At 42.9% G+C, this 20,835-nt stretch overlaps 1 protein-coding gene across 1 annotated transcript in view; it reads left to right on the forward strand.

Annotated features, from left to right (window-relative positions):
- cds1 (CDP-diacylglycerol synthase (phosphatidate cytidylyltransferase) 1) overlaps nucleotides 1–20,578 on the forward strand; it is a 165,170-nt gene extending 144,592 nt beyond the window's left edge. The window contains exons 11-13 of the mRNA XM_072496250.1: nucleotides 11,433–11,552; nucleotides 12,504–12,607; nucleotides 17,362–20,578. Coding sequence (XP_072352351.1) covers nucleotides 11,433–11,552; nucleotides 12,504–12,607; nucleotides 17,362–17,494 — 357 coding nt within the window. The 3' untranslated portion in view covers nucleotides 17,495–20,578. The remainder of the gene's footprint in view (nucleotides 1–11,432; nucleotides 11,553–12,503; nucleotides 12,608–17,361) is intronic.
- The last annotated feature ends 257 nt before the right edge of the window (nucleotides 20,579–20,835 follow it).

Below are 20,835 nucleotides of genomic sequence, written 5' to 3' on the forward strand. Positions count from 1 at the left end.
AAATGCCCTGGCCAGACCCCATCCTGACCGGAATCTATATCGCTGTCCTTTCACAATCATTGCATCAAAATCCTGGAACTCCCTACCTAACAGCACTGCGCATAACGCATGTACTGCAGTACTTCTATAAAGTTGGTTCCCTACCACCTTCTCAAGGACTATTAGGGATGGGCAATAAAAGCTGGCTTCACCAGGGACACTTGCACCCTGTGAATGAGTTTTAAAAGAAGGATTCAAATTCCCAAGATTAGTGTGTGAGAGAAATAGAAGTATATAGTTGGATGGTAGTGATGTATTTATTGACCTTGAGAGGACTAATTAGTAAGACTTGAGACTGCATTTTTAACAAATGTGATGCAAATGTGGACTTTTAAATAAGATGATTGTTACTAGTTGTCAGTTGGATGAGAGCAATGATTGATGAGAGAGAGACTGACAGCATTGGCAAGTATGTTTGGCAGTTGAGTGAGTTTCAGAAGAATTTGAGATAAAGGGATATATGCAATGAGACTAGAAGCTGAATTAAGCTTTCGAGGATGGATTTGTGATTTTTAATATTGGAGAAAAAGATATATGCTGCATGGAAGGAGGTTCAAAGGGTGGAAATTTGTAAAAGGTCGTTTGAGGTTGTTCAATGCTCTTGAGGAATGCCCCGGGAATAATAAGAGGATTTTACAGTAGCGGAGAAGTGTTGTTGCCTGAGGTGATTAAGCTACTTCTCGCAATATGCATTCATGCCTATCATGCATCTAGAGTACTGTAATCTGTGGCTCACAGGATTAAGTCTGTGGAGATTACTGCTGTACTGGGAGAATGGTGTATCTTAAAAGAACATGGACATCTATGGCTCAGAACAAAGCTACACTAGAAAATATGGAGAAATGTATTTATAATCCGCTATGTTGATCGATATCTTCCTACCATTCCCCATTTTATGTAAAAGTTTATATTTTGCCACAATAGTTGATGCACACAACTTGCCAATTAATGCAAATGTCATTGTTCCTTGTGATTCATGAATTAAACAAGCAGCTTTGAATTTTTTAAAAGCCTGGACAAAGGTGACTGGTGCAGTGGATTTTAAAATCTAAAATTTGAAAATCTTTCAAAATATTTTTCAAACTTCTATGTTTGTTTAACCAATGAATTATGTTTGTACAATTCTGTTGTTTTATTATGCATAAGAATTTAGTTCGACATTAGTTGGGGTTAAATGTAAAATCTTACGCGGCAGCACGGTGGCGCAGTGTGTAGCCATCTGGGATGGGCACTTCCCGATTACAAAATGGACACTTTGCAAAGATTGCAGGGAAAATGGACAATACTGAGAAAACAAGCAGGTTCAGGGTTTGGCTGCATATTGGAGCCGCAGCTCCCAAACAAGACCAAAACTGCAAACCCATTAGCCTACTAATGGGCCATCTCCAGGGACAAAAGAGTAACAATTGCGTAAACGATACCAAGGCAGACACCCCGGCGCCAGAGGAGATCAGAACAAAGCAGGCCAACGGCCACCTAGGACACGCCCAGCCATCAGGGTACCCACCCCTTTATTGGGGGAAATCGATAGGAACGATTGAGAAACGGCCCAATTAATTGGGGGCAAGTTCAAGGCCCGCCCAAAAGCGCGCAAAACCCCTTTTGGGTGTAAGAAGGATTCCCCAAGAGACATTTGTTCTCTTGCCTCCGGCTCTCACCGAGGAGAGACCTGCCCAAAGGCTGCACCAGATCAAGTAAGTCCAAGGTCAACGCACGCTACCAGACAGACGTCCTTAGCTGTTATCCCATACCAGTTCCACCCCAGCAGCCTCAGAACCGAACAACGGCCTTTGTTCCTCTTGACTGAGTGGGCGCCCAAAGCTAAGTATAGTTTTAGTAGTAGTGATAGTTTAGTCTGTAGTATTTGTGCATGATTATATTTAACTGTGTGTGTAAATAAAGAAGCATTTCACTTTGAACTAACTAACTGGTGTATCAAGTCTTTGATCAGTATTCGGTTTGAACCTTGTGGCGGTATCAAAAGATACCTGGCGACTCTAGAGCAAAACGTAATTAGAACTAAGGAAGGCAACCATATTGGCCGCCATATTCAGAGCCAAATAAAGAGAAACACAATTAGCAACATTTACTGGCGACTCCGCCGGGACTCGACTTCAAAGTGGCCTAGTCGCTCCGAGAGAACCCAAATTTGAATTGGAATCCAATTGGAAACAGAAAAACCACAAGTGTAAGAACGATACTGATCAAACCTCCGAGATTCGGAAGTGTGTGAATGCATGCGTACTAACAGGGATATAAGGTAAACCTGAGATATTTTGTTGCGTAAAACTGTCGGGAGTTTTGTAGGCCGGAAATTAGCGTAAGCCGTACCCGTGTTTACATCACCACTTTATCACCCCCTGTTCCAAATTCAGTAGAGAACCCAGAGAGAGAAAATGGCAATGAAGGCACTGGAACGCCTTATGAACCCCCAGGAATTCGAGGTCACAGCGACCAGTAGAGTAGGACAGTGTCCCGTATGGGAAGCGGAAATCAGAAAGTACCTCAAAGGGAAAGGATGGCCCTTTGGAGCGAATTCTGCGCGAATGACGAAACAGGTCCCGGGAGTATAGGACATACTTGGTGGGAGAACCTGTCAGAGATCCACAAGAAGAGCTTGGGGAAAGCCCGCAAGCCGATGGCAATCATGTCCTGCTTGGCACAATTGCGAGGCACAGAGGAGGTTGTTAGGACGCTCTATAGAGAAATAGAGGAGAGACAGAAATAGTGAGGGAGATGTGAGCGAGTTTGAGAAGGAGAATAAAGATTTGAGAGAACAGTTAGCAGCGAGGGACAGAGAGGTGGATGGTGCCAAGAGGGCACACCAGTCTTGTCCCACCCATTTGAGTAGTTTTCAGACCCAATATGATAAGGCCTACCAGGACATGCAACATGCGGTCTTGGTAAGACAAGAAACCGAGCAACAGGTATAGAAATTGCAGAAACAGTGCAATGATTTAAAAGCAGCCCTACGAGCACTCCACACTTCCACGACGGAACAAAGGCAGAGCTCAGTAGATCACGCAAAGTGCCGGAAGCAAATTGCAGAATTGCAATCTCTTCTTTCTATCCAGAATGGGTTTCAAAGTACATTTGGACCCCAGTTAGATCAGGAAAACTGCCCCGATTGGCAGGAGTTAAACAAAACTGCCACAGATACGTACATGGGACATGTACGCATGAAAAACCCCAAAAGAGAAAAGCACTCCAACCCCCGACTGAACAGGCAGAAAACACCCCCATGAACCCTGCAACCACGCACCGCAGGGCCGCAGCAGAAGGTAACGCAGATTTCCTGTATACAACCCTGTTAACCGTGACCGAATTACGGGACGCGTGTGGAAAGATTACACCGTTCCTTCCCACATCAGACCCCCACCAGTTTTTCGCTAGAGTTAAACAGCAGGCTACCATGTATGGCCTGGACGAAAAGGAGCAAGTGAAGCTCACAGTTTTAAGCCTCGACCCTTCAGTCCTGGCAGCCCTTCCCGACCCACAGAATGTAGGAGGAGGCACACTCCAAGAGATGCACACAGCGATCCTAGAGGCGATCAGCTATAACAGAGGAGACTCCGTAGAAGGCCTAAACAAGTGTAGGCAAAAGAAAACAGAGCACCCCACAGCGTTTGCTGGACGCTTGTGGATACATTTTACAGCGGTTTTCGGAGAATTAGCCCGCACCCATTTGTCCGCAGATAATATGGCCAAATGGACTCTAATCCTAGTCTCTCATGCGACAGAGGCAGGACAGAGAGCTTGCGCAAATTACGACCCCTCAGACGAGGCCCACAACGGGAAATGGGTTTTGAAGAGATTGTCCCGCACTTGGGAACAATCCGTCCAAGGCAAAACCGCATTTGCAAAACCCGAGGAAGAACAGGCAGACATGAATCCAGTTAAAGCGCACCAGAACCCCGCATGGGTAAATGAGGGCAGAAACAGCCCACCACAGCCAAAATCCCAGGAATGTTACAATTGTGGACAATTAGGACACTTTGCATGAGAGTGCAACGCGCCCCAAAAGCAGCAGAGAAATCAACAGGCAGGCACCCTAAATAAGAATAGGGCAAAGCCAATCCATAGCGTTAGCGCCCGTTCAGAGAACCTAGACATGAACGGCACCGACTGACGGTGTTCGGGCTCCCCAACTTGGGTCTGCGACACCCTTTGGGACAAGTCCGGTAGACCGGTCGTAGCAGGCAAAGTCCAGGGACACCCCGCAGAATTTCTTTGGGACACAGGAGGGTCCCGCACCACACTTAATTCCTCCACGATGTTCCAGCGAGACACGTGGCCCACAACAGACACCATCACACTCAGCGGCGTTACAGGTCATTTACAACAAGAACACATCACAGCCCCTGTAGCGATACAAATAGGGAACATTACAACTAAACACCCCGTAGTTTTGATCGATCTACCCCAGACAGCTGAACACATCCTAGGAATCGATTTTATGAGCTCCCACAACCTCTTTTGATCCGGTTAATAAATGTGTATGGAGAATGGCAAAGGCAGCACGAGCTCCCGCCACGCTCACTGTTGGAGACTATGAAAACAGAATTAGCTCAGTAGGAGACTTCTGGTTCGACCCTCGAGCCATTAGTCAAACATGTTAGAGATGTCCTGCAGCAACACAAAGCAGCATTTGCACAGCATAAGCACGACTGGCAAAATAGCTGGCTTGGTAAACATTACAGGTCCTGACCCCAGGCCCCAAAAGCAGTATGGTTTTCCCCAAGAGGCAGAGGGAGAAATCTCCAAAGTAATAGAGAGTTTGCTTCATCAAGGCGTACTCGGATCAGTAGCCTCCACGAACAACGCACCAATTTGGCCCGTCAGGAAACCCGATGGATCATGGTGACTGACCATTGATTACCAGGAACTGAACAAAGTAACCCCAGTAGCAGCCCCCACCGTAGCCACGAGTCCCGCGGAAGACCATGCTCAAACAGGGACTCCAGTCAAAACTTTTTTCGGTTTTGGACATTAGCAACGGCTTTTGGTCCATTCCATTGGATAAAGCGTGCCAGTACAAATTCGCTTTTACATTCCAGGGACAACTGTATACGTGGACGTGCCTTCCACAACTCCCCCTCCATTTTCCCCGTCAGCTGGCAAATGGACTAGCAAACTTTTCCCGACCCGATTGTCTGGTCCAGTATGTAGATGACTTGCTACTACAGACAGACACAAAGGGAGAGCACATTTCGCTTCTCGACGAACTCCTAGCACTCCTAAAAGAAATTGGATGTAAAGTCAGCCCCAAGAAGACCCAGATTTTGCAGGAAAAAGTGATTTACTTGGGTACAGTAATCACTCATGGTAAACACGAGATTTAGCAAAAGAGAATTGACTCGATCGTCAAATTGCCCCTTCCCCATAATGTCTCAGCCCTCCGGTCATTTCTAGGACTGGTTGGCTACTGCCGAAACCATATCGATGGTTTCGCCACAAAAGCAGCGCCCCTATCCGAACTTCTCAAGAAGCAGGCACCTTGGGAATGGCTTCCACAGCACACAGATGCCGTGGATGCTTTAAAAAGAGCCCTCAGCACAGCCCCCGCATTACAGGTCCCAGATCCACTTTCCACTTACGCAATCGAAGTTGCAAACACCGACCGAACCCTTTCGGCCGTACTCCTCCAGGAACGCCATGACCAATTACGCCCCATGCGTGTTAGATCCTGTCGAGCAAGGATTTTCTGCCTGCGAAAGGCACCTGCTCGCAGTTTTTTGGGCAGTACAGTACTTCGCCTACATTACAGGACTCAACCCCATCACCATTCTCACTGAACACACCCCAGCGCAGCTATTATTAGACGGTCGACTTATGGCACAGTCAGCCAAATCCGCGCAGCCCGTTGGACCCTTCTTTTACAGGGACGGGACATTACAGTTAAAAGAACCAAGACCCACACTTTCCTAGCGATAATTTGCAATATGCAGGTACCCCACATGAATGTGAGATCATCACCGCAAAACACAACACAACCCAATAATAGCCAAGTCAGCTACCAGGAAAACAGGTAATACACCCCAGCCCACAGACACGTGTGCACCCCTGAAAATGTGGCTCCGCCACATTTTGAACGGAAAGAGAAACACCGGTTGCGGCATTTATGTAGAGGACGCGCAGGGACGCATCCTTGATGAGATTTCACTAAAGTTGCCAGGACATCTAGGCTCACAGGCAGCAGAACTGGCAGCCATAGCGTACATTGTAGACCACCCTGACTCGTTTCCGACCCCAGCAGACATGTATTCGGACAGTTTATATGTCTGTAATAGTTTAACGGAATTCCTACCCCTGTGGGAAACTAGAGGATTTGTTTCCGCAGACAGAAAGCCCCTACCTTCAGCCCCATTACTCCGACATATCCTAGAGACAGCCAAAAATAGGAAATATGGCATAATTAAGGTTCGCAGTCATCACCGTTCTTCCCCCCCCCCCGGTAACGTTAAAGCAGACGCCCTAGCGAAGGCAGGTCCCAGGCATGGTTACGTTTGGAATCCCCCCCGAGAACACCCCAGTACACGCAGGTCTCACAGATCAACATTCAGGACCTAGCAACGGCCCAGAAGGAAGATGAAAAACTCAGGGAAGTTTTAAAAGGAACATTCCCAGCCCCATACAATACATTTAAGAACACAATCACCACACACGACGGTGTGATTTTGAAAGAAGGCATTTATGTAGTTCCCAGCCAGGACAGGAACCAGATTATTTGTCAGTTCCATGACAATCATGGACACCAAGGCATTGAACCCACCATAACCCACCTCAGACCTCTCTGCTGGTGGCCTGATGTAAAAGCAGATGTTACTCACCACATTGATTGCTTGATCTGTGCCCAGAACAATCCGGACAGATATGCAAGAAAGGCTCCGCTTAGTCACACCGCCCTGTTAATGGCCCCTGCACGAATTTGCAAATAGATTACATAGGACCCCTACCCCCCTGCAGAAATGGTTATAAGTATGTGTTGGTAGTCATCGACACCTTCACAAAATGGGTGGAGGTTTTTCCATCGAGAACGAATACGGCCAAAACAACAGCTAAAATACTAACACAGCACATCTTTACAAGATGGGGCCTCCCACGCAGTATAGAGTCCGACCAAGGCTCCCATTTTACAGGACGATTAATGAAAAACGTCCTCACAATTTTCGGAATTAGGCAAAAGTTTCACATAGCCTACAACCCCCACCCAAGCGGCATTGTAGAGAGGATGAACAGAACTCTAAAAGCCACTCTCAGGAAAATGGTGCAACAGAATAACAGCACCTGGGATTCAGTTCTCCCATTTGCTTTAATGTTCTTAAGAAACACGGTATCCACGTCCACAGGATACACCCCCCACACCCTCATGACCGGATACCCCATGAAAATAACAGAGTATTTATTAGGACTGAATTTGGCCAGCCCCGCAGTCACCACCCTCACGCATGAAAATGCTATACAGCAGCTAATTGAGAACATAAAGGCAGCCCAGCTCGCACAGTTGTGAGACTTGGGACCAGGAGGAAACAAAGCAAGGCTTTTCGATATTTGTTTCGATAAAAAGGGACACGCCACCTTGTTTGTAGTAGGGCAGCAAGTGATGCTTTCCCTATACAACCCCAGTTCATTCCTTCCCCCAAATTTTCCGGACCGTACTCCATTTCGGACAAAGTAAGCCGCTTGGTATACAAGATCACATATCCCAATGGCAAGTCTGCGTGGTTTCACATAAACCAGCTCAAGGCTTATGGCTCGCAGAACAACCGTGCCCACCACATCTTGCTCGCAGCAGGAGACGAGCACGCCCCGACCACAGATGACGCATTCCTACCCTCCCCCAGCCAGTCCAGCCCGTCCTCAGACACATCTTCAACTCCGCCCCCAGAGGCACGACTCCGCCTCTCCCTTCCTTCAACCAGCAGCGACAGTGATAGCGACAGCAATGACAGCCACAGCACACCACATTATGATTATACCCCTGCACCAGGCCCCACTCCCAGCGAATCCGAGCATGATTCCAGTGACCCTTCGAAATCACGTACGTCAGAGCCCCTGACCTTGACCCACCGCCTCACGATTACAGATTAAAACCCAGTAGCTCCAACCTCGACACACGATTCTGGCACCGAGACAATTAGTTCAGGCTCATCCGGAATGATGAGATGGACCCCAATTCCCCCCAAGCAGCTTTAGCCAAACTACTCCAGTCAAGAGTATGGCAGCCGGGAGAAGATGATGACATAAAGTCTGACTCCCACCAAACGAATCCCTTGCTTGTTCGCTACTGAGCAATGAGGTGTCCACATGATGGAAAAAAAAAAGGAACCGATGGAGAGAGACGGTGTCCTTTCTGATGGAACCTGCACCATGTTTGTTGTATGTTTGTTCGTTTAATGTACATGTGTTGTTTGTGAATTTGAAAGTTTTTTATGGCCCCATGCCACCACCCTTTTGACGCCCAATGGCTGTTAATGGAACAAGCTTGTCCCCAGACAACCGTTCAGAGGAACTAGTTTGTCGACAGACACCACTCATAGCTACTCTCCTGATTTGATCACGAGAGGCAGGCCCCACGACGACCACATTCTTACCCATTCTTGCCGGTTGCTCAGGCAGTGGAGATACGGTACTGGTCCCCGCCCTGCCTGAGGACCCCCCTCTGGTCAGCTGCGCTCGGGTAGAGCACATACGGCACTGATCACAATCCCCTACCCGGGGATACCACCCATTTCTTACCCGCCGCGGTCCATTTTGGCTCGTTACGTTCAAAATTCTTTTGTTTGTTTTTGGCAACGCTTAAGTTGCTTCCGTATGCTATTTACATCCTCAAACACTAGGATGGTAGATCGCGAGACGGCTCGCACTGTCAGTATTTTTCTCAGATGTCTTGTCCCAAATATTTGGTTTAAAGATTTTTTTAAATGAGGGGGTCACAGATGGTGACCAATCATAATGGGTAATTGGTAACAAAGGACAGACAGACAGACACACGAGATCTTAAGCAAGATAATAACAGATATTATGCTTGTGCCCATAGAACTCCGGAACCTCAGAGGAAGAAAAAGAAGACAGAAAGACGGAAAGCTGAAGACCACCTTCATGTTCTACACCTGGATCTTAGTGGGATCCCTTCAGTTGCGCGTGGACGCTACCCCCTGCTCCCTACCACACAGGCCGTGAATGATTCCCACCCCTACCGTACACTACACCCCGAGATAGTTAACCCCAAGATAGTTAACGACACCCCAATCTCTTGTGACAAGTTTATAACCTGGTATTCACTATCGTACATAGTAGAATCACTCTTAGTACAGGCGATACTCTGCAGTGTCGTGCAGACACTTAGACTCAGAAAATGGCGAAGGAGAGCCTACCGCTCTCGCACCCCGGTATACACGTTTAGGTCCCCTATTTTCGGACTTCACCAAACCCCCCCAACCCCTTGAGTGAATTAAAGTGCATCCGTTGTTCTTTGTGTGTTTTGTTTAATAAAGAAATGTAAACCCCTGTGCTTGACTGCCAAGCCAGAGAAATTTGTGTTGCTGCTATTTGTACATTTAAAGTGTTGTAGAATTGTTGTTGATTGTTTGAGTGAGGATAGTTTATTGAGGATAGAGGTTCCAGTTTTTTAAATTTTGTAATGCATGCCTGAATGTCATAGCGCCCCGTAGAGTTTTATACTGATGTATGTAAGTAAAATAATCTTGGGTAAAAATTGCGTTTCATAGGATAGGGCAGTGTAGAGCCCGTGAAGTGCTTATGGGTGCCCCGCTTGGTCAGAGAACGAAGAAGACGCGGTAATGTGATCCTTCGCGCTGAGGATCACAAGGAGGGCGTGTAGCCATCTGGGATGGCCACTTCCCGATTACAAAATGGACACTTTGCAAAGATTGCAGGGAAAATGGACAATACTGAGAAAACAAGCAGGTTCAGAGTTTGTCTGTTGATTAGAGTCGCAGCTCCCAGACAAGACCAAAACTGCAAACCCATTAGCATACTAATGGGCCATCTCCGGGGACAAAAGAGTAACATTTGCGTAAACGATACTAAGGCAGACACCCCGGCGCCAGAGGAGACCACAACAAAGGCCAACGGCCACCTAGGACATGCCCAGCCATCAGGGCACCCACTCTTTTATTGGAGGAAATCGATAGGAACGATTGAAAAACGGCCCAATTAATTGAGGCCAAGTTCAAGGCCCACCCAAAAGTGCTCGAAGCCCCTTTTGGGTATAAGAAGGATCCCCCAAGAGAGAATCGTTCTCTTGGCATCTGCTCTCACCGAGGAGAGACCTGCCCAAAAGCTGCACCAGAACAAGTAAGTCCAAGGTCAATGCACGCTACCAGACAGACGTCCTTAGCTGTTATCCCGTACCAGTTCCACCCAGCAGCCTCAGAACCGAACAACGGCCATTGTTCCTTTGACTGAGTGGGCGCCCAAAGCTAAGTATAGGTTTTAGCAGTAGTGATAGTTTAGTCTGTAGTATATGTGCATGATTATATTTAACTGTGTGTAAATAAATAAGCATTTCACTTTGAACTAACTGTATTGAGTCTTTGATCAGTATTCGGCTTGAACCTTGTGGCGGTATCGAAAGATACCTGGCGACTCTAGAGCAAAACGTAATTAGAACTAAGAAGGCGACCATATTGGCTGCCATATTCAGAGCCAAATAAAGAGAAACACAATTAGCAACAAGTGGTTAGCATTGCTGCCTCACAGCGCCAAGGTCCCAGGTTCGATCCCGGCTCTGGGTGACTGTGTGGAGTTTGCACATTCTCCTCGTGTTTGCGTAGGTTTCGCCCCCACACCCCAAAGATGTGCAGGATAGGTGGATTGGCCATGCTAAATTGCCCCTTAATTGGAAAAAAATGAATTGGGTATTCTAAATTTTTTTTTTTAAAAGGAGAAAAAAAAATGTAAAATCTTACTTCCAGGGTATTTGCTTAGTACCTCGGATACATTGAAGATTCAGGCTCCTATGAATCATGGCATCAGAATTGGAATATTGACTCTATTATATATGCATTGCTATACATTGCCAATGTAATGGTACAAGTTCATTTATATTGCTTAATTTGGGTTGGGGAACAATTAAAATTTAGGATACACTAGAGCATAGAATTAGAGGTCTATTTTGAGTGAATGATTTTAGCACCTGTGCCATTTGGCTCCACAAATGGAATCACAGTGGCCTGGAGATGCAACACAGTTTTGTTCATCATCAAAGCATGCCAAGAAGAGTTTAAAGGCGTAGGCCCACGCATTCTGATGTGACCTTTTATAAATCCAGCACAGGCAAACCTGCAATTCAGTGGTCATTTTAAATCTGAGACATTTTATTTTTCTAATTATTTGGTCTGATTTTTTTGTTTCCTTCACTCACTCAGGAAACAGTGCACCTATACCCATTTCAGATACACAGCATCGCTCTTTCTACATTTGCATCCTTAATTGGGCCTTTCGGAGGCTTTTTCGCCAGTGGATTCAAACGAGCTTTCAAAATCAAAGCAAGTATCATGATTAGATTAGTTATGTTATTTGTAGCCGAATATAACGTACAATGTTTTTTAAACTATTGCTTTATAGGAGCATACTTAAAATGATCAACTGTTCTTTGTTTTTGTGTATGCATTCAAGACATTTCAAATGGTTGTACTGTTTTGAAGCATTTGTGCTTATTTAGAAATCAGGAAGATGATTACAAAGTATTATTGCCTAAAGATTCATTGTTTCATTTCAACAGTTCTGCAGCATTAGATTTGACAACTTTATGTGACTGTCAGCATAAAACCTTTCCTGGTTAAACTCTTAATCTGCCTGTGTTGGTTCTCTAAAGTAGAAATAAGCCATATCTGTACATGAATGAGCTGAGTGAGATGTCTTTGTTTTACCAATTTTTATTTTTGTGATTTGTTCATGTTTAATATATATTTGCAAATTCCTTGTTAGATTCACATATTCAAGTGGGATATACTCCCATTGTCACTGGCGGGGAGGGTGCAGACGGTGAAGATGACGGTTCTCCCGAGGTTTCTGTTTGTATTTCAGAGCCTTCCTATTTTCATCCCCAAGGCTTTTTTTAAGAGGGTGAATGCTGTGATTTCTGGGTTTGTGTGGGTGGGTAAAACCCCGGGGTAAAGAAGGTGCTGCTGGAGTGGGGTCAAGGGGGGGGCTGCCCCTACTGAATTTTATAAACTACTACTATTGGGCGTCGAACATACCAATGGTCAGGAAGTGGGTAGTGGGGGAGGGGTCAGTGTGGGAGCGGGTGGAGGTCGCACCTTGTAGGGGCACAAGTTTTGGGGCACTGTTAACGACGCCTCTGCCTTTCTCGTCGGCTCGGTACTCCACAATAATGATAGTGTCCTGATGATGGATTTTATTTATGTAACAATGAGCACAGAATTAAAACTGTGAACAATTTTTTATTTGTTAAGTTTAACTTGTGTTTTCACTAGGATTTTGCTGACACTATTCCAGGGCATGGTGGGATTATGGACCGCTTTGATTGTCAATATCTGATGGCTACCTTTGTTCATGTTTACATCACTAGTTTTATCAGGTAAATCAGTTTCCCTTCCACTCTTTTGTGCAGTTGCCTATATACGTACAGAAAATCTGCTCTTCCCATTTAGAAGTTTCATGAATAGAAGTATATATAAACGCCCATGTAGGTTTTTAGAAGTATATATAAACGCCCATGTAGGTTTTTAGAAGTATATATAAACGCCCATGTAGGTTTTTAGGGTAATTTCTAAAGTGGTGCACGTGAAACTGGACTCGGGCCCTCAGGAGGCCATGGGTTGTTGACCAGCGGGGGTTGGAAACAGGCGTGGAGGCAGATGTTGTAGCCTTCGCCTCGTTGATCGCCCGAAAGCGGATCCTGTTAGAGTGGAGATCAACCTCTCCACTCTGTGCCCTGGCATGGCGGGGGGACCTGCTGGAATTCTTGACACTTGAAAAGGTCAAATTTGAACTGAGGGGAAGGATGGAGGGGTTGTACAATTCATGGGCGTTATTCATTATGCACTTTCGAGAATTGCATCACATCGAACATTAGGGGGGGTTGGGAGGTATGTGTTAATGGTGACTATGGGTGATTCCTGATTTCTTTTTGTCATTTGTTTGTTAACATGCGGGCTAATGTCTGGGGTTTGATTATCATCATAGAATTTACAGTGCAGAAGGAGGCCATTCGGCCCATCGAGTCTACACCTGCTTTTGGAAAGAGCACCCTACCCAAGGTCAACACCTCCACCTTATCTCCTTAACCCAGTAACCCCACCCAACACTAAGGGCAATTTTGGACACTAAGGGCAATTTATCATGGCCAATCCACCTAACCTGCACATCTTTGGACTGTGGGAGGAAACCTGAGCACCCGGAGGAAACCCACACACACTGGGAGGATGTGCAGACTCCGCACAGACGGTGACCCAAGCTGCAATCGAACCTGGGACCCTGGAGCTGTGAAGCAATTGTGCTATCCACAATGCTACTGTGCTGCCCATGGGAGGATAGGATTGTTGTTATTGATATGGGGATTGACATTACAATCGTTATTGATTATTGTTTATTGTTGGGTGTAAATTTGGGAGAAAATGTGAAAAAGGAGAATAAAAAATATAATTTAAAAAAATAAAATAAATGCCCATGTACCATTCTTCTGTTTAGTTATTCAATTGTCCATTAAAAACACCTGCATCAGTTTAGCACTGCCTCAATACTGCATTGAACTGTCAGGTTGGAATTTTCTCCTTTCATGGGATGTAGGCATCCCTGACAAGGCCAACATTTGTTGCCATCCCTAATTTCCCTTGAACTGAGTGGCTTGCTAGGCCATTTCAGGGGGCAGTTAAGAGTCAACTGCAATGCTGTGGATCTGGAGTCACATGTATGCTAGACCAGGTAAGCACAGCAGATTTCCTTTCCTACAGGACATGGTGAACCTGATGGGTTTTTATGGCACGCGGTGAGTTTCATGGTCACCATTGTAGTGATCTCTGTATGTAGTAATACATGATCAGACTATGTTAAGCTGGAACACTAGATGGCCACACTGCATCCGATCACAAACATCAACAGATACATGATGAGATACAGAAGGATGCCACTTTGACCAGAGTAATCCATCACTTGCTGAATGGATGTCCAAAAGGTCACTGTCCACAATATCCGAGTATACAGTCTGAACTGACGGTATTAGATGGTATTCTACTGAGACATGACAGAATCGTCATTCCAGAGAGTTTGAAGTCGGAGATGCTAAGCAAACCTCACGAAGGTCATCTAGGCATCGAGAAATGTAAACGAAGAGCGAGGCAAGCTATTTATTGGCCAGGTATTAATCAAGACGTCACAGACATGATTATGTCCTGTTCTACTTGCCAAAAACACCAAAGTCAGCAGTGCAAAGAAAAATTGCAGCAGCATGACATCACATTGTCACCATGGGTGAAAGTAGGTATCGACCTTTTTCATTCAGATGGTAAATATTACATTTTAGTCGTCGACTATCATTCAAATTTTCCAGAAGTCATGAAACTGAATGATCTCACATCCACAACTATTATTAAGGCATGCAAAGACATCTTTGCAAGACATCAAACCATAATGTCTGAAAATGGTTCGTGTTTTACCAGCTGCGAATGGACAGAATTTGCAACAACATACAATTTCAGACATATCACCTCAAGCCCTCATTTCCTACAGTCTAACGGAAAGGTTGAGAAAGGTGTTCATATTATCAAGCAGTTATTAAGTAAAGCCAGAGACTCACAATCTGACTTCTACTTAGCCTTGTTAACTTACAGATCATCACCTTTGACCACAGGATTATCTCCATATTGTTTAAAAGAAACAGTAGGACAACATTACCTCAACTGCATATTACTGATCCTGATCAACATGACGTTGTACAAAAACTTGAATGCCAATGTCAGAAACAGTACTATGATCAACATGCCAAGAATCTGAAACCTCTTGAAGTTGATGATACTGTTCACATCAGGCTTCCTGAAGGAGATTGGTCAGACACTATCGCCTAGATCATATCTGGTAAAAACATCAGATGATGCACTAATCCGAATAAATCGTCGTGACCTTCTACAAGTTAAGGTTCACAAACCAGTTTTTCCTGATCTTAATTTACATCAATCTGTTTCAAGACATGTTGAACAGCAACAACATTCTACTCCATCACTGAGCAAGAATATTAAAACTTCTACCTCCCCGTTGAAATTAAGAAGATCCACAAGAAGTAGAAGAAAACCTCTGAACTTTGAAATGATTCTAATTTAAACCACTGCATTTCTTATGTAAATTTTCTTTTGTATACACAAGAAAATGTTTTTTAAAAAGGAGGATGTAGTGATCTCAGTACATACAATGTTAAGCTAGTACAGGCAACTGAACACTAGATGGCCACACTGTCAGGACCTATAAAAGGTTTCCCCGCTGTCTCCTAGTGGAAAGTGTGTCTGGAGTGCAGAAAGTACAGAAGAGACTTGGCTAGAGAGAAGAAGTTAATAGATATCAGTATTTCACATTATCTTATTTAATAGTTTAATCTACAGTTATTTGTTTGTTTTCTAGTTTAGTATTAAGTAAAAAGAACTCACAAGATTATTTTATATTACTCATTAAATTACTTTATCAACACTGGAAGACTACGTCTATATTTCACCAACTCGGCGAGACAAAAAGAGGAATATATATATTATAATATCGTAACATAACCATCACTGTGACAAGCTTTCAGTTCTAGATTTTGTTACTAACTAAATTTAAACTCCACAGCTGCCTTGATTACATTTGAATCTATGACCCAGAGCATTAGCTCGGGATTTTGGAGTACGAGTCCAGTACCACAAGGCCACGATCTCCCATGTACTCAAAACTGGCACTTCAGTGACATAAATGTAACCTGCCAATTGTCAGTCCATACTTGGATATTTATCCAAGTCCTGCAGTAGATTGATATAGATTGCTTCATTATTGGAACAATTGTAAACGCAGCTGAGTAAGATAAAATAACCAGAAAACAACCCCACTTAAAATGGAAGGAAGGTCATTGATTAAACAACTGACAATGGTTGGGCCACGATATTTTCTTGAGGAATTCCTGCGTTAATATCAACAGCATATAATGTCTAGTCTCCAACAGCTGCACCGTCTTTCTGTCAGAACACAATAACACAAGAATTTGAAGCAGCAGTAGGCATTTGTCCCCTCAAGCCTACTTTACTGTGGATTTTGTATAGTTATTTTTCCAATAGGTGTGCAAAACCTTATTTTAGTTTGCTTCTTAATATGATTATGATACTGTAATTTTACATTTTGAATTATCTTTTTGATATCAGAAAGAAATGAGTGAAACAATTTAATGGGCCATAACTTCCTGGTTCTCCAGCATAGGATTTGGAAAGTACCACAAAATGCACTAGTAAATCCCTCTTGTAAGTTCCCACGTAAGGGTTTGCCTGGCAATTGACCAGAAGGTCTCATTTCCCCTGGACAATTGCACAGGGCTGGGAACAATCTGACAAAGCGATTTAAATCGCTAACTTCGGATGGTTCTGCCAGTTTTACACTCATAGTTACTTTGAAAGAATTAGAAGAAACAAAAATCACTTTTAACTTAAAAGTAATTATTATTTTAAAGACCCAGACGGAGCCGATCATGAGACATACCCGAGCCGATTGGGATCAACCCCACGCCAGTATGGTGCCAACCCCCGCCCATGTCCCAGGTCAATCCAACCCCCCACCCCCACATACATCCCATTCACTTGCCTTTGAAGCTTACCATTTATTGGCCACATTAAACTCACCTACTTTACAGCTAGTGCTGTAAAACGGGCGCATGGCCTCCTTCGCTCCACTCCTTTTACACTTTGCTGCTGGAGCTCCTGAGCTGCTTCGCTTCTTTGGTCTCACCCAGCCTGAGTTGGAAAGGCCCTGCGAGACAAGCACTTTGGATTTCAAGCAAAGCTAAGTAGCTATACAATAGCAATCCACCGCTGATTGCCACTCCAAGGAAGTCATGGACTAAATATTCAGGAATTCTTAACAGCCCAGATTTATATCTGAAATCCCCGCTCGTGGAAGAAAAAGCTAAGTTGCACAAACACCTAACTATATTTCATCCTCGCGCAGAGATGTACAGAAAGGGAATAGATCACAAACCCTCACTCTATTTTGCTCCCTTCTCCTGAGTATTCCAAATTTGTATTTTGAAAATGAAATTTGAATGTAATTATAAATATAATAGTGTCCGCAACTAATGTTCTTCTGTTTCATTCTCGTCTTTTGCAGAGGACCAAATCCCAGCAAAGTCTTACAGCAGCTGTTAGTACTTCAACCAGAACAGCAGTTGCATATCTACAATGTTCTGAAATCTCAGTTAGTAGAGAGAGGAGCACTTCAGCCAGCAATAAGTGAACAATAGCATTTGGGCATCTTTTCTTCATCAGTGCTGAAATCTGCATGAGTTCCAAGTCGGGAATCGTTTGGAATTTCTGAAGCACCCAGTTTAAGGTTGCTCATGCTAGTCACAATGCCTAACGCTTCTGTGACTGAGACTTACTTACACTCTTTAACTGTAATGCTTTAACCTCCTTGTAGAAATGCAGGTTCAGAGTCATATGATTGGCAGTCTTTAGTTTGAAATATACTCAGTAATGTAATCTCAAGGAAATATCCTGCAATTAATTTTAATATCTTGGATCCAAACCAAATTCTTCAAACGTTAAGGTTTATATCCTTTCAATTTTGACAGTTGGGGTTGAACTTGAATGTATTATATACAAATAGTTTCACTACTTTCGAGCATGAACTCTAATGGAAAAATTATAGACACTTCTATGGATTTAGTAATGTAACTGAATCAGAATTTATGCTTGTAGCAATGGTGTTAATATCAGTAACTTTAGAAGGTAAATTAATTTTAATGGCTACAAATAGAGTACTGGTTAACCACTAGTCTGTTTTGCAAAATGGTGGGAAATTCACCTGCAGTTTATGTTTTGGATTGAGATTTATGGTACAACTTTTATTTTTTAAAAAGTAACTTGAGTTTTTGCCAGAGTGAACTGATTAAAGCCAGTATTCTGTGAGGATTAACCTTGTGGCAGATGGCATGGCACTGAGTGTATATAATCTGTAAGTATATATGAATATAGATGCAAGTATGTAACTATTTGTAACCATTTATGAACTTGAATGTATTTGAGAAAAAGAAAACAATTTAAGTTTGGATTGTGCTGTAAAGCTGAGAGGAATTTTAATTTTACATAGCATGTATAAATTTGCCAAGTATAGATGCAGGTGAATATTCACAAAGTGAAACTGGAATGCGCAAAATAAGGAATGATTCTCCAATCCAGCAATTCCAAGGGAGAAACACTGCTTATAGGGTCCACATGTTGCGGATAGGGCTACAATGTTATAGCCCTGATTCTCTGACCTGAAACTCCTCGCTGGTAGCATAGAACCATGGATCATCCTTTTGTGAACTACTGCAGTAGTGTGCCTTTAGAAAACAAAGATTTTGTTGATTACTAAAATGTATTGTAAAATAGTTTGTGAAATGTATATTTGGACCATATTTGAACCACCATTGACTGGTTTATAATACTTCGGCAAGGCAGTACACCTTTCATTGATCTATGTAGGCTGCATTCTAAAAGTATTCATAATTTTTACTGTATAATGCAAATCTGTTAAACTCTGTTAATTACTAATCCGGTTTGAATTATGAAGGAAGTTCTGATGGTTCAATTATTTTTGGAAGTTCCCTTTCATAGTTTTATTAGTTTTATCATTGCAGGATTTCTCAATTGTTTGGCTCTGTGAAGTATGTTCTCATTATGCAGGTTTTAAATCCTAAGTGCACAAGAATAAGGTGATGTACTGCTGCAAAAAGAACAATAAATTTATGTAATTTAGAAGGCATTTAGCTTCAACCTCACTACATGTCTGATGAGGCTGGAATGCACTGATCTCTTGATTTTCAAAAAAATCAGTTATTGTTGTACAGGTAGTTTATGTAATTGTCCTAAATAATTTAAGACATTTTGAAAGTTGTCTTTGAAAATTTGAGAACTTTAAACCCGGGTTGGAAGACTTTGATGAGGATGATCTAACAAGTAAGATGATCATTTCCACCAGGATGGATTAGCCGGTGACAGTTTTATTTTTTGCAAGATATACGACTTAGCCACGTGATCCTGTTCCACTATTCATTTAGATCAAGGCTGATCTCTATCTCCAATTGTCTTGATATCATACCCTTAATATGCATGTCTGATAAAACTCTACCCTCAACAGCTTTTTGTAGGAAAAGTTCCAGATTTTCATAATCTCTTGCTTGAAGAAATGATTTCTGGCATCACCCCCTGAATGGCCTAGCTCTAATTTTAAGGCTTTGTCCCCATGCTTGGACATCACCCACCAGAGTAAATAGTTTCTACCTCGGCAACTCCTTTCATAATCTTAAGCACCAAAACTAGATCTTCCCTTCATCTTCTTTATTCAAGGGAAATGAAGAATGAAAGCAATGCAAGTAAGTAAGTAAATAGCAACGAGGGATATAACGTTTTGTAATGGAAAAGCAAAATACTACAGATGCTGGAGATCTGAAATTTAAAACAAATATATGCTGCAAGTACTCGGGTCAGACAGCATCTGTGGAGGGAAGCTGTGTTTCAGTTTCAGGTCATGATGACCCTTCATCAGAATGGCCATTTTGTAATGTTTAGGGCACTGAACTACAGGATTATTGCATGCTGACTTTTATTTTTTTTTAAACTAGTCTGCAGTATTTTTTAGTTGGTTTGTGTTTCCATGTTAGTTTGTGCACCATTTTCTTAAAAACCTGTTTTCTCTTCCAAAGGCTTGAGACCTGCAAAAGTTCCTGAGTACTTTGTCTACTTCTGGAACTTGATGTCAATATAAACAATGTTTTTTCTTCTGAAGATTTAAGTATTTTTTAACTTCTTTTAAAATGACCTTGTGTGAATACTCGTAAACCAAAGTTGATCTTTAATTTTTGATTCTTTAAATTAAACAAAGAGAAACTTGCAATTTGATATACACTCATTTATCCGGGTAGTTTCAGTATTGCATAAATGAAGTCAGTTAATGATTGTGACTTTTGAGGTGAAAAAGAAAATCAACAAATGGAATTCTGAAGTAAAAATAGGAAATTATAGCTGATAAGGTAGTTCGCATTTATCTTTTGGATGAGATGTAAACCCAAGTCTGCCTGCTAAAATGGATGCAAAAGAAGAGCAGGGGACTATTTCAGGTATCCTCGCTAACATTTATTTCTTAGCCAACCCTACTAAAACAGATTATCTGGCTATTTATCTTGATTTTTGTGCTATTTTGTTCTGCACAATTGACTATGAAGAACTTTGGGACATATTGAGGATGAAATGGTGCTGTATATTTTTTTTTAAACGTTCAATGCAATTTCTTCAATGCAATGTTTGAAATAGCTGTTATAAAACCATGTAAAACATTTTTGTAATTGAGTTTTCAAGACCGTTATTTAGTGCAGTTACTTCTAGTAAAGTGTGACTGGAGAAATATTAGTAAATATGGCAGGAGTCTGATATCCTAATAAGGAGTTTTATCTCATGGGAGCACACATTGGAAATTAGGTTGTACACAATGCACAAGTGCCAGTGAGTGAAGTTTCACAGCAAAGTTGGAACTTAATCAGATTTGTTCAAGAACCATCTTCTCAGACGTTGGCATAAAGCAACTCCATCTTAATGGCTTAGA

Source organism: Scyliorhinus torazame, chromosome 3 (genome assembly GCF_047496885.1).
Source record: "Scyliorhinus torazame isolate Kashiwa2021f chromosome 3, sScyTor2.1, whole genome shotgun sequence".
NCBI classification, from domain to species: Eukaryota; Metazoa; Chordata; class Chondrichthyes; order Carcharhiniformes; family Scyliorhinidae; genus Scyliorhinus; species Scyliorhinus torazame.